Source organism: Populus nigra, chromosome 10, assembly GCF_951802175.1.
Source record: "Populus nigra chromosome 10, ddPopNigr1.1, whole genome shotgun sequence".
Taxonomy (NCBI): domain Eukaryota; kingdom Viridiplantae; phylum Streptophyta; class Magnoliopsida; order Malpighiales; family Salicaceae; genus Populus; species Populus nigra.
This window is the reverse complement of record NC_084861.1, coordinates 5,880,018-5,892,718: the sequence shown is the minus strand read 5'-3', so window position 1 is coordinate 5,892,718 and position 12,701 is coordinate 5,880,018. Positions and strand designations below refer to the sequence as shown.

The 12,701-nt window shown below is 32.1% G+C and overlaps 1 protein-coding gene across 1 annotated transcript; it reads right to left on the bottom strand.

Moving 5' to 3' along the window:
* Positions 1–8,901: 8,901 nt before the first annotated feature.
* Positions 8,902–12,465, bottom strand: LOC133704141 (small ribosomal subunit protein eS1y-like). The gene is made up of 7 exons (XM_062128898.1): positions 12,344–12,465; positions 12,192–12,239; positions 11,987–12,092; positions 10,411–10,548; positions 10,129–10,314; positions 9,464–9,664; positions 8,902–9,188 (listed from the first exon to the last, which is right to left on the bottom strand). The coding sequence occupies exons 1-7, from the start codon at positions 12,352–12,354 to the stop codon at positions 9,099–9,101; spliced, it is 780 nt and encodes a 259-aa protein (XP_061984882.1). The 5' UTR covers positions 12,355–12,465; the 3' UTR covers positions 8,902–9,098.
* Positions 12,466–12,701: the final 236 nt, after the last annotated feature.

Genomic DNA, 12,701 nt, shown 5'->3' with positions numbered 1-12,701 from the left:
TTTTTGGCTTTATTTGTTTATATTTACATGAGAAAAGATTTTATGTCATACTCAAACCCAAGTGTAGTTTAAGGAGCTAGGTATACCTATTTCATACGAGAATTAAGGGTGGGATTATCTTTGTTAATTTGTGGTTAAGATTTGATTTAATTGAGGATACTGTTGAACGGTCATATTCAGCAGTTTTTGCTGTCTTTTGTCGTTACCTTTATTATATAGATTTTCAGATGGAGAAAGTACCTTGAAAAAGAAAAGAAAACTATAATATGACTAATCTGCCCTCTCTTGAGATTACAGTAATGTTCTTTCTTGGGTTCCTCGACCTGTCTCCTTTCTTGCGACTGTTTTTCTATTTGACATTAAAGAAACCTTAATTAACCAATCACCCGGTTTCACTAATCTCTTGATCATGGAAGTTTACAGGTTTCAATTTGAATTTTGTGAGGAGAGATGTTATCGAAATATCCATGCGAAGTAAATTTCTTTTCAATAGCACGCTATTATTTACCTATTGGTGTGAAATGGTTACCATACTCAATAATAATAATAATAATTAAAACATATGAATTGAGATGGATCCCAGCAGGTTGCTAGTAATTAAAAGAAACTAATATTAGATAATTAACTCTCTACTTGAAAGATAATATTAGTTTAGAAACTATGCAAAGGACTCCGAGGAACCATGTCCTGTCATTCGGAAGAATTCAGGTGTTTACATTCGAGATTTGCTTGTAATTTTTCAAGATGTGCACAGCACGATACAGTCATAAAATGCGGTAATGGTAATTTTATTTCGATCAAATGACTGGGTAATCCGTTACCTTTGCTATGTCTTCCTCTTGAAACTGTTCTTGAGAGGTCCTAGTGTAAGAGTACACGTGTTCGGAAGTGGGGTTGCTGATCATTGGCTTATTGGCACAGTAGATCAGAAACTCAACCAATCATTGCAGGATATTAATTGAATCTCAGGCCCCACGCCGGCCTTCATAAAATGTTGTTGAAGGTTGCTTTCCCTCTTGTCATTTATAGAATTTTTTTCTCCTTCCAGCAATAAACTAACGTTGACATAATTGCTTCTGCTAGCAGTTTCACATGGCACATGATAAATAAAAGGGTAATTAGTATTTAGAGGAATGAGGCAATCAAGCAGCCTAGCAAGAATATATTATTTTTTTAATTATCTAGGTGGTTTTCAGTAGTAAGAGCTTGGAACTAAGAGATTTGCTTTCTTTATAGTCTCACGTTCGTTCGAGTCCTGTGATTACTCATATGATGGCTACTGGAGGCTTACATGGTCGTTAACTTCAGAACCCGTGGGATTAGTCGAGGTGCGCGCAAGCTAGCCCGGACACTCACGTTAAACTAAAAAAAATAATAATTTTTTTTAAAATATAAAAAAATATATTAAGCAAGAATAAAAATCAATTTTATAAAAAAATACAGCTTCAGCGTTCTCAGATCTTTCTTTATCCCTGCTTGGATGAAACACATGTATTTATTTTTAGAGTATTATAATGATTATTTTTTAAAATATTTTTTATTTATAAATATATTAAAATAATATTTTTTATTTTTTAAAATTTATTTTTAATATTAGTATATAAAAAAATTAAAAAACTATTTTTAAAATATAAAAACAAACATTATCGTATATCGTATAGCATTCGGAAAACTTCATTGATTACGGGGGTGCAAAATTATAATAACAAGTTGCCTTTTTTTCTTCGTTGCCGACAAGAAATTATTGCGTTTTGTTTGTCATCTTTTAGAGTTTTTTCTTGGTGCAGAAGGCTATCACACAAAAAGGGCAAATTATGATTGCAGACGAGGATGGGAATCAAAAGACGTATTATACTCACGTTTCTCTCCTTTTGAAGACAATTAAAAATGCATCACACATGAAACTCTGTTAATTGGCGTTGGTTGTTTGCCGTTGTCATTATTAATTTGATTATATTTAATAAGATTGAGTAATTTAATAATATAATTTATATTAAAAGTAATGATAATAAATAAATTTGAAAAAACCGGCAATAATAAATAAAAAAAATAAGATATTGATATCATAACTATAAAAAGAAAAGAGAAAAGATAGTTGAAGACCCGCCTTCACTCAATTATAGATATTACATGACCAGAAGATCTTGTTGAGTTGGTTCAAACTTCACTGTAGAAAAAATACATGACAACATTTGAAGAAGTTGCATAGTTCGCTAGAATAATGCCCTGTAAAAGTAAACTGAACAAAACATGGTGAAATGAGTATTTATCTATATTCAATCAGTCATTCTATTTAATTAAAGAAAAAAATATTTTCAGAAAATATATCTAACAAATAACAAAAATATAAAAAGACCCCAGATAACCCAGCCAAATAAAAAAACAAAGGATGTAGAAAGAAAATATAAAAAAACAAAGAGCTTAATCTCCAATAAACTAAATATCAAAAGATAAAATCTAAAAACAACAACATTAGCTTAAAAATAATAATAAAAAGAAAAAGGCAACCTCTAGCGAACATCCTTGAGCTAAATTAATTTTCCAAACTGGAATCCGTGAAATTTGAAAATTGGGTTGACCAAGAAGCTCAAATACAAATTAACTCAATGATGAATGATGAAATTGAGTGTAAAACAACACAAAACTAAAAAAAATTAGCAAAGCAAAAAAAAACAAGAACAAAATTTGTTAGGAAAAAAATGATCGGGGGTAAAATCGTTAAACAAATTACACTATAAAAATTATTTTAGATAACATTAATAGCAAATAAAAAAACAGGGACTAAATAAGACAAATTTAAAAAATTAAATGAGGATTAAATTAAAAAAAATTAATTTTTACGAGTTATTCCAAATAAAAGAAATATCAACCAAAAAACCAGGGACTAAATAAAAAACAAAGAAAAAAAATAAATATTTTGATTTTCATAAGTTATTTGGAATAAAATAAATATCAACTAAATAATCAGGGATAAAATTGAAAACAAAGAGAAGCTAAGGGTCTGATTTGGAAAATTGCAAGGTAGGGCTTAAGAATCAAGGGGGAGAGAGAGAAAAAAGAAGAGAAAAAAAGAAATGGTCGTCGAAGTCAAACCGGAGCTCTATTTTCTACACACGCCACTTCTACAAGAACAAGACACCGAGATGAATTTAATGATACCTTAGAGTGACATTTTTTGTTGCCAAAATCAATTGCTTACATCATCTGAAGAAGGCTGAGCGACTGACGTGTTCCTAGTACACGCCAATATATTTTTTAAAACCCTCTTTAATTTATTAAAAGACAAAACTAACCTTCACTTTATCTAATAAAAAAAACAATAGTACAATAACCAAAATACCCTCATGTCCAGGGTATAAAAAATTAAAACCTAAGGGTAAGGAGGTATTTTTACCATGCAAGTAAAAAGGATAACGAAAACACCCCTCTTAGCCAGTGAAAATATTTTTGTACATAAGGTTAAATTCGTTAATTTTTTATGCACTTTAAAAGTAAAAATACAAATTTACCTCTCAATTATAGATAATGCATTAATCAAAATGATATTTATGATAATTTCTCATGCAATTTTAAAGTAAATACCCGTCTTGTCCTCAGTCAATTTTAAAATATTATAATGTCTCCATTAAAAAGACCATCATGCTCTCAACCTCTAACCAAAAAGGTTTTTTTTTTTTAAAAAAAAGATAAAGTGACAAATTCATTGGTTGACAGTGAAATGTGTACAGGGAAATAGTGAATTCATCATCCATTTTAGTTTTTGTTTTAAAAAAATTCATGTTAGTCATCATTTATTTTTATCAAAAAAATTCCAAATAAATATCACATTAAATACATTTAAGTATTGTTTGGTTACTGTCACATGACACACATAAGAGATTAAGACAATAGAGATAAGAAAGAAAAAGAGATAAAGAAAAAATTATATTTGATAATGATATATAAGACAAAGTGTTTATCTTCGTATCCTGTTTAATTATGGTGGACAAGAAAAATAACATATAAACAAATCTATTTTACCCTTAATATGCATTGTTATCAAATTTATATATTTTAAAAAATAATTAGATTTTTTTTAGTTTATATTGAGTTTTGAAATTAATAGTATTGTAATAATCCTAGTTATAAAACTAGGAATAACTTGACGGTTGATTCGGGACTTGAATTAGTTCAAGTTTAAGAAAAAATAATGAAAGAATTTGCTCGACTTGGCACGATAAAAAGCTCAAGTCAACCTAAAAAAACAAAGGTAAAAAACCCATTAATTTTTTTTTGAAAATTTTTTGGTAAAACAAGGTGCTTTGATTGTTTTTTTTTAAAAAATTTGGGTTAACCAGGTTGACCTTCTTGATTTGTTGCCTGAACCTTGTCTCGGGTTGACTCTCGAATCGGGTTTTAAAAATATAATAATAATTATTTTTATCCATGTATTGACTCGCGTTAACCCGTGTTGACCCTTTCACCCCTTGACCTAGGCCATTCCTGGTCGAATCTTAAGTGAGATTTTAAAACTATGATAATAATACATTTTATCCTTACACAGACCCAGATCAACACGAATTAACTCTCCTGATTCGTGACTCGAACCTTGTCTGAGGTTGACCCTCAAATTAAGTTTTAAAATTATGATAATAACTATTTTTATTTTATATTGACTTAGGTCAACCTGAGTTTACCCTGTTGACATGTGACCTAGGCTTTACTATGAATTGACCCCTAGATCGGGTTTAAATACTATTATAATAGCCCATTTTTTACTTACATTGATCTGGGTCAACAATCAACCCCATTCATGACTTGGACTTTATCCTGGATCGACCTCTGGAATGGGTTTTAAAAAAATAATAATAACCATTTTTATTCTTATGCTGACTTGGGTCTACCCAACTCATGACTTATATCTCAACCAGTGATCTGAGTTTTGTCCCGAATCGACCCCTGAGTTGAGTTTTAAAACTATGATAATAATCATTTTTATGTTTACATGTTTTAGTCAGATAATTTTGGGATTGAAAATTTTTTACAATGATATTTTATAAATAAAAAATATTATCTTAAGAGACAAATTTTTTTTATCTGTATCTCTTGTTTTGAAATACAAAAATTAACTTAAAAATTATTCTATAAATAAATTTATTTTTATGTTCATGTCTCTTTAATCAAACATATTTTTTTCTTTATTATTTTTATTCATTTTGTCTTGTAACAATAACCAACGCTGTATTAATGTCTGCTAAAAATATTTAATAAGTAGTTTAGTTTGAAATCAAACCATATCATATTATTTTCAACACTTGTATTAGATTCAATTCATCTAAAAATAAATTTAATGTCATGTTTGGAACATGATTGTTTTATCATAGCATCTTGAATCCGAATATAATTAAAGCATCATTCTCAAAAGTTTTTTTTAAAAAAACAAAGCAGAGACATGAGTTGTCTTTTCCAGTAATACCACACAGTTTTGAATAACGCTATAAGTAGCCAATTTTACGAAGGCAGTGCCTGGTGTTAGAGATTAAAAAAAAAAAAAAAACCTAATTAAACCATAATTTAATTTTAAAGTGTGAACCCTATTTTATCGAGCTGAAGCAATTCATCCTGCCATGGACAAAACATGTAAATTTATGTATAGTTCAACTGTATAGCCATTCTCTTTTCCTCGTCGAAGTAACATTGATGCTACAACCCACCAAAGCTACCATGCTTTCAAGGCACTAGAGCTACAAATCACCGACCAAAGTGATGTGATCTGTCTGCCTCTCTCTCCTGAATTATTGTGTAAGAAAAGTAGATACTAGCATATATGTGAATGGATATCGTGGAAAACCTTCGGTTCATATATACCAACACTGCAACACAACAGTACCAGCGGCCCCCACCAACTAGAACTACAAATCTGTCTTCAAAATCTTGAAAAAAGAAAAAAGCAATGCAAAGAGATAGAATGCAATGCAATGGACCCCAAACATAAGATAAATCCAGATTGTGTTTCTGTTCTTTTGTGGAATAGCCAGCTATGCCACCCCATGTTTCCCTTCAAAGATTCTGAAAAGTTGATGAAAAGTGTTGCATAATGCTCGCTGGGTCTAGCAATGGAGTTTACCACAAAATTCATCGCCCCACATGATTCTGTCATATTGTAAAGGAAAAGCCATGGATTTCCATGTCTCGCCCATGCGCACCTATTTAGTATTTACCACTTAGTTTCACATGCAGGGGTAGGGAAAACAATAGTAATCACCGTATCTTTTTAGGCACCTGTCCTACAGGCTTCATTAATCAGTGCTAACTCTTGATTATTACCTGCAATTAGTCTTTGATATATGTTTCTTGCTGTTCCAAAAATTTAATCAGTAAATCTTGATTATAATCTGCAAACGATATCTCAATATAACATGATTCATTACCAGAAAACTTTCCATCATCATCGCGTTATTGACGGAAATCTTTCTATCAGTTATTGTTGTTGGAATCTCCGTTTAAGATCAGGAGGTACGAAGTGACTTTCCTCGTTAGGACCGCTTTGAAGCGATTCCAGAGATCATAACAACCGGGTGGCGGGCGGGAGCAGCAGCTTGGTCTCCGCGGATCAGGGGCCAGCTACTGCGTGAAACACTTTGCCCGGGGAGTATGGTAGGAATAAAAAAAATCTAAAAAATTAATTAAACTGATAAAACTAGTAAAATATAATCGAAAAAATTAAACTGTGAAAAAAACTAATTAAACCGATTAAAATTTTAAAAAAATTGATCGATTCAATTCGGTTTCAGTTTTATAAACCTGATACTGAAAAAACCGAACCGAAAAAAACTCGAATCAGGTAAAAAAAAACAAATCAAACCAGTTTAAACTGATTTTTTTTTAAAATATCCGAACCAAAATCGATTGGTTTATATTAATTTCAGTTTAAAAAAAACAATTTTAATTTTTTTTAATAAAAATCAATTCGAATAAAAAATTATCATCACTAACCGATACTGAAAGGATTTGACGGGGCTGCAGAAGCGGTGGTCAGGAAAGAATTCTGTCAGTAATCACAGATGAAATTCCCATAAAAATAATTTTGTTAGTGATCATTGACGTCGGTGATTACTGATGAAATTACTGATAATTATTTTTTATATATATTACTGATGGAATTTTCTTCATGATTACGTGGAAAAAGAAATATTCCATTCAATGGATAAAAGTAACCTCCAACTTGTGAGTCAAGAACCAATCAAAATTGGTTCATTTTGTTTTTTTTCCATTGTCTTCCTTTCAATTTTAGTTTGTCTCCATTTTAGATTAGAACGAGGATTCGAGGAGCATTGAATCAACTTTTTCATTTTCTTTTTTGTTAAAGTTTCGGGTTTTTTTTCAACATGTTCGGTCCCTGGTATTGTTTTATTTCTTTTGTAATTAATTTTCAGAGTTTTTATTTTTATTTTTATTTTTTCAAATTTTAGTTCACTGTTTGTCATTAATGGGTTATGGGTATTTTGGCACTTTCCTAATAGATGCCATTAAAAAGAAGGAACTATTGAAATTGGAGCAGAGCACCTTGTTTTATTGGAACCCAAATGGTGTTCTAGCGGCAGATCAGCTAGGGATAATCTCATGTTTGAACCCTCCTACCAACAAAAATTCTCAGGGTCACAGGCCACACCTTGTAAGACTGGTTTCGGGCTCCAAGGGTGTCGGATCACAAGGATGGGGAGTGTTTGGCAACGTGCAAATAACATTTTCAAAAAAATTGAATTTTTTTTAAATAATTTTTTTTTTATATTTTTATATTATTTTGATATACTAATATTAAAATAATTTTTTTTAATTTTTTTATTTAAATATATTTCTAAATAAAAAATACTTTGAATTATTACTGCTATTATAATCTCATATAAATACTAATTTGGTGGGTGAAACTGGTGTAGAATACCTTGTTTTAATGGTTGGAATTTCTAGACTTAATGGAAATTTCCTACATGCTCGTCAATTTCCCATTACATTTATATGATAATCAATGCTTCTAATAACAAGCGCAGAATCGAATTAGATATCCTCAGGATTGAAAGTTGAGAATTCATGAAACCACATCAAACGCATGCACTTGTATTATATGGAAGATATCGGTTTGATAAATCGTATTTTCTTTGCCCCGTTAACTTTATCAAGCACCAACTCTGTCACCAACTCTGTCTAACAGCGAGGGTTATTGACAAAATTAAGTTAAGTATTAAGACAACATGGTCACCGGCACTGCAGAACGCCAATCTGCTTTATTTGGTCAACAACCTCAACATTAAAACACGCCTGACACTGGTCACGAGCCTGTCGGCATGGATCATTAACATTGATCTTCTCCACCAATCCCTAACTGCTATTGTAACGCAATACACAATGCTTGTCCTGATTGAGACTACTATCTGCCAGTTCAGTTTTTTTTTTATTTTAAATTGTCAGGGATCAGATTTATGGTAGCAAATTAAACAATCTCTTCCGTAGTACAAATTTTGCATGATCAAGGCAGAAACAGGATAAAGCATTTACCGTCAGAACGATGAAGTAAAAAATGAAATCTATATACGTAGTTGAGAACAATATCATTGTTCGTCTATCCATCTTTAAATTAACACATTCGATATTTCCACTAAACAATGTTTGTCATTGTTTTGAGACTACCAAATGCCGACTGAGTTTAAACCGCGTTAAATTTGACACCCCCCACTCAGGTACATGAGTTGTCTGGATTTTCTCTCAAAACCGTTTCATCTCAATCAGCTCCTAAGTTTAAAGAAAGTCCATACAGCCACTTTACAAGGCTTGTTCATCATATCCCACGTTAAGCAAATCCTAAAATGCAAAGCTGTTGCAAGAGACCATTTCCATATCACAAATCAATGAGCAAACAATAAAAGATCCAAGTTAAATGAAGCATCAATACCTGCCACGTAAAAAGTACGTCTACATAGTTAAAAGCACAAAATTCATCCTCGATAAAAACATTCTAAATCTCAGATAACATGCAACAATTTAACATGCAAGAAATTTCAACAGACAAAAATGATGTTGTAAGAAAAATAGACAAGACAACAAACGAAAATTTCCATTCAAGTTCAAGCAGTTTCAGCAGGGGCCTCGGCCATGGTCTCTTCTGCAGGCCTATCCAACTTCACACCAACATCTTCAGAGTAGTCCCCATGAACCTGAGAATTGAATAGCAAAACATATTAGAATTACAAGCAGCTTGCACAATAGCATCCATTCAGATCCAAAATTACAATTGCTTAAAGAGTTGATGAAATTCAATAGTTCAAAAAGAACCATGAGAAGAAGAGTGCCAGCGGTTGTTGGATATATACATAAAAAGTCTCAAGATTCTAGCTGCAGATATAAAGATGGTATGAAAAAAACCTTCGTAGTAATTTAAAGGCCAAAATATCAAACACATAATCAGAAGCATGTAGAGTAAGAGACATGCCTCCATCAATTTTCCAAGATCAAACTTTGGGGCCTTTAAGATCTTCACTTTCCTAATGAACACATTTTGAAGCGGGTATATGCTAGAAGTTGCCTTCTCAATTTCCTTGCCAATGCTTTCAGGAATGAACTTGCGGACCAATTCCTTGAGATCACAGGAAGCTGCTTGGGCTGTCATGATGTCCCTCATTTTACGGCGGATCTAAAAGAAAGCAAAAGCAGATATTTGTCACAAGCAGTTATATTACCAAAAAAAAACATTTGGGAAGAGAACATTAAACTCAACTCAATATGAACACATGGCAAGTTAGCTCATCAAAATTTTCAATCAAGCAATATTTCAAAATAATAGAACTCTGTATTTCATCACTTCAAAAGTTACACCAACTCTCTACAACTTTGATGAAATAACTTTATTTTGGTTGCCACTAAGTAGTATAGATTTCAAAACAGTAGTGGAATACACAACCCAAAATATATATCAGAAAAGGGTTAATACAAAAGAAAATAAGGTTATTAAAGATCCTTCAGATATTCTAGATCTTTTTGAAGCAAAGACTTGACTAGAAAAAATAAATATATTGAGACTAGGAAAAAAATTATGTCCTATTGCTATCTCAACACAAGTTCAGCAAACAATGAGATATTAAGATATGATTTGCATACTTGTCGTATTTGGCTGGACTGCGCATAAGTAGTCCTCTTGACTTGGTTGGGACGCCTTTTAGTGAACCCAATGCAAAACATTCTTAAAGTGTAGTTATCAGTGGTTTTCACATCAACATGAGCTTCAATCAAAGTTTGCCATTTCCTCACCAAAGACCTCAGCTTGTCATTGGTAAAATTCATTCCCTGCAATGTTTAAGGAGAGAATAAAAAAAGCACTGTTAAATTCTCATCAGAGTAAAAATATAATCAGTATAAATGGTAAAGCTTCCATTATCATACCCAGAAGTTTGTCAAAACATTCCTCCCTTGAACATCTTCAGCTCTCAATCGGATCTTTCTGTAAGCATTATCCTCATCACCTTGAAGGTCCGCAAGTGAGACCTCAAACACACGATGTTTGAGTCCTTCTGAAGCAATCTGTTACACACCACAGAGCACGTTATAAATGCATTACCAAGAAAACAGTATTTACATCAGTGCATCAGCAACACATGGATACTTCTCAATTATCACGCATGTAAAAGAAAATATGGTTGCACCCTTTCTTGTCAACCAAAAGAAGTACAATAAGGATAAAAAGAGACAAGACCTTACACACAGAACATGAAATGAAACTACAACAAAAAAACTTATGTTCATTAAAACACAAAGCAAATGCTATCAAAACTAAATATGAGCAACACATGGGCATCAAGTGTAGAAAAAAGATAGGGATGTATGAAATTAAATTGATAATATAAATTTGTGGAGACGAGCAATGAGCACAACTTGGTCTTGGAAAGAAGGGATGGGCTAAAAAGTTTACAAGTTTCAATTTTTCACAAGTAAATTCAAAATATTTAATTTTTTCTCTACAAATAGGGGTAAATTGTATGATTAAAAACACACTTCACTGTGACCATACACAACTCCAGTTGTCCTGAAGAAATTTGAAGGAAAAGAAGAGTCAGTCATAATCATCTTCCACCATTAACCATATTTTATACACATCCTTTATTTCCATGCTAACAAGGTTTAAACACTCCACCAGACACAGCCAAAGTTATTAAACAAAACTGCCTCCAGCCAACCAAACCTCCTTCAGGATGTTAAAAGAATATCAAATTGCTAGAATCTCGTTTCCCTATCATGAAAATCATCACCCATGTTCTATAGGTTAAAGTTATTTAAACATACATTTGAGTCTATGATTCTATATAAAAACCTTGTCCCAATTTTAGCAGTACAATTTTCTTATACAACCCAACAACAAGGCATAAAAGCAAACCACTATGAACATCATTCAGGATGTTAAAAGAATATCAAATTGCTAGAATCTCGTTTCCCTATCATGAACATCATCACCACCTGTTCTGTAGGTTAAAGTTATTTAAACATACATTTGAGTCTATGATTCTATATAAAAACCTTGTCCCAATTTTAGCAGTACAATTTTCTTATACAACCCAACAACAAGGCATAAAAGCAAACCATTATGAACATCATTCAGGATGTTAAAAGAATATCAAATTGCTAGAATCTCGTTTCCCTATCATGAACATCATCACCACCTGTTCTGTAGGTTAAAGTTATTTAAACATACATTTGAGTATATGATTCTATATAAAAACCTTGTCCCAATTTTAGCAGTACAATTTTCTTATACAACCCAACAACAAGGCATAAAAGCAAACCATTATGAACATCATTCAGGATGTTAAAAGAATATCAAATTGCTAGAATCTCGTTTCCTTATCATGAACATCATCACCACCTGTTCTGTAGGTTAAAGTTATTTAAACATACATTTGACCATTATTTTTAAGACAACGAAGAAATGAGAAGTATTCATGAAATCAAAAGTATACACACATACCTTGGTACCCTGAGTACGAGTAACAAGAGTCTTGCCAACATTTTTCACAGAGAAAACTGAAGGAGCCTTGATATCATACCAATCCTTCTTTGAAAATGGATCAGCTCTATAAAATACAAATACACAACAATAACAAATCAAAATACAATACAGATCTAGATACCAGATGTTAAAAGACATTTAACTTTTTCTTTGCAATACTCACGCCTTCTTCTTTCCTCCCTTCTTTCCCTTGGAAATTCTCTTGTTCTTCCTGTTAACAAATACATGAGTAAATCATATCAATAAAACATCTTCCATACACCTATACTTATAAACGCATACGACAATGTAGAGAGACAGAGATTGAAAGCGTACCCAACGGCCATGATTGGAGTTTGTAGTAGTGGTGGTGGTGATGGGCTGCGAGCTGCAGTGTGGTAGTGAAAAAACGAGAGAAGGCTGGGGAAGTGAAAACTCAAAAACCCTACTTGCTGCTGCGGACTTCATATATCTATTTTGGTGAGGATGGTTTGGTCATTTAACTAGGAGTCGTTGTGGGCTTGGAATTGCAGAAAGCCCATCTATGAATACGCCCATAGGATTTGGAACGGTTATAAAGTTAAGGGCCCATTACAGCATGACTGTTTTCTATAGCCCAATTTACAGTAAAATATATATTGTGCTACAGCAAAATTATATTTGTCTCTTTGAAAAAATGTGTTGATGTCTTCTT